This window comes from Triticum aestivum, chromosome 3B (genome assembly GCF_018294505.1).
Source record: "Triticum aestivum cultivar Chinese Spring chromosome 3B, IWGSC CS RefSeq v2.1, whole genome shotgun sequence".
In the NCBI taxonomy this organism is placed as follows: Eukaryota; Viridiplantae; Streptophyta; class Magnoliopsida; order Poales; family Poaceae; genus Triticum; species Triticum aestivum.
The window spans coordinates 22286620-22288814 of NC_057801.1; the positions used below are offsets into that span (position 1 = coordinate 22286620).

At 58.7% G+C, this 2195-nt stretch overlaps 1 protein-coding gene across 1 annotated transcript; it reads right to left on the bottom strand.

Annotated features, from left to right (window-relative positions):
* Positions 1-258: 258 nt before the first annotated feature.
* Positions 259-1865, bottom strand: LOC123068320 (UDP-glycosyltransferase 72B1-like). The gene has a single exon (XM_044490887.1). It carries the CDS (start codon positions 1789-1791, stop codon positions 370-372), a length of 1422 nt encoding a protein of 473 aa, XP_044346822.1. The 5' UTR covers positions 1792-1865; the 3' UTR covers positions 259-369.
* Positions 1866-2195: the final 330 nt, after the last annotated feature.

The window sequence follows — 2195 nt, forward strand, 5'->3', positions numbered from 1 at the left end:
AAATTCGTATGTGGACTTGAAATGTGGTGTGTCTTTTGTTTTTGTTGCAATTCACTCTCATAGATCTAATAGCTAATTTTGGGGTGTACGTCAAGTTAGTCCTAAAACTATACTCCGTACAAGTTACTCATGGAGAGCCCTAACTTGCCCAGACCAGTGTTGAACTGCTCATGTGGCGCTTGACTGTTTCCATGTTGACATAGTGTATGCAAAATAGCCCTTGACAAATATACAATTGAAAATCCACTCTAAAAAATGTGGTACAACCACGTTGAAGAAGAGAGGTATTTTTATTTCTTAAAAGAAGACGCATCATTATCACGATGCACACAGACAAAAGGAGCAAGATGTGTAGGTAGGTTTCTTCACCTAGCAATACTCGTGTGTCCACTTGCGCACCACCTCATCCAGCGCGGTCGTGGCGGCACCGCCTTCAAGAAGAGCTTCCATGGCTGCCTTCTGCAGCGCCGCCACATTAGATCTAACCTGGGCGCCTTTGTCTTGGCCAGCCATCAATTCCCTCACTGCCGCCGCAATCTCCTCCTTCATCTTCGTCGGCTGCACTCGCAAGGCGACCCCGACACCCTCCGAAAGCATCACGGCGTTCTGCCGCTGCTCGGCGAACAGCGGCCACGCGATCATGGGCATGCCGTGCACCAGGCTCTCCAGGACCGAGTTCCACCCACAGTGCACCAAGAAGCCTCCCGTGGCCTCGTGAGCAAGAACCTCCGTCTGCGGCGCCCACGACGGCACCAGGAGGCCGACATCCTTGGTCCTCTCCACAAGCCCCTCCGGAAGGTAGGCCAGGGGGTCCTTCTTGCTCTCGGCGTCGTAGTAGTTGGCGTTCACGGTCCCCTCGTCGCTCGGGCTCCGCACCACCCACAGGAAGCGCTGCCCGCTGAGCTCCAGCCCGAGCGCGAGCTCGTGCATCTGCTCCGTCGGCAGCGAGCCCCCGGAGCCGAACGAGACGAAGATGACTGACTTGGGCGGTTGCCGGTCGAGCCAGTCCAGGCACGCAGCGCGCGGCTCCTCGCCGGCGTCGGCCCGTATGAGTGGACCGATGTTGTACACCGGAGGGCGCCCGGGCTCCGGGTGAGAGAGCACCCTGGCGGCGTCCGGCTCGACGGCGTCGAAGGAGTTCACCAGGATGGCCTCGGATTCTAGGTAGCGCTTGGCGTGGTGCACCATCCACCGGTAGCAGGGGTCAGACTTGTCCTGGAACGACGACATGACGTCCGGCCCCGGGATGGGGACGCAGCCGGGCAGCCAGACGGGCTCGGCGAGGTCCCGGAACTCACCGGGCATGGAAACATCGATCTCCGGGAGGTGGAGGATGAATGTTAGCCCATGCAGGTTCCCCGGATGGAACAGGTACCTTCTGGGCACGCCGGCGGCCACGGCAGCGTCGAACGAGTCCGTCCCGAAGAGGTCGGCCACGTAGGCCACCAGCCGCGTCGTCTCCGTGAGCCCCGACAGAAGCCCCGTCAGCGCCGGCACCAAGCGGGCGCACTCCTCGGACATGAGCGTCTCGATGGTGGCGTCGGGCGGCAGGTCGGAGAGGTCGACGGGCGGAAGGGACACGGAGGAGATGGCGGCCGGGAGGGAGGCGAGGAAGGACCGCTGCGTGGCGGACGCCGTGGAGGCGAAGGTGATGAGCGTGGCCGTGACGCCGTGCCGCGCGGCCAGGCGCTTGGCAAGCTCCGCGAGCGGGATCAGGTGGCCCATCCCGGGCGTCACCAGCATCGCCACGTGCGGTGGCCGGCGGGCCTCAGCCGTGCCGCTCGCCTCCATTGTTTTGCCCCTGTGTTTTCTCCGTGGGATTATTTACGGTGGTTGTGCTTGACCTCGTACTACGTGTGTATTGCTTTGGGGGTTTATAAGTAGGGAAGGAAGACAGAATTAATTTATCCAACAGCATGTTTGTCATCCAGCATGCATCCAGATTCATATCGCCAGATCTGATATATAGATAGGATCACGCGCAGACAGTATTATTGATTGGTCGGTTCGGCTCCTTGTGGCCCAATCATTTGCATCATTTACTCACCTGTGGCTGTGTGGGATGAGCTAAACATGAAATTTTGGCAACTTCCGAGTCTACCATTTTTTCTCTATTTTGCGGGGAGCGATTTTACCATTCGACGGCGCGGCGGAGTTTAAGACTAGGGAAAAGCTTCAATCACAAACTCATCCGC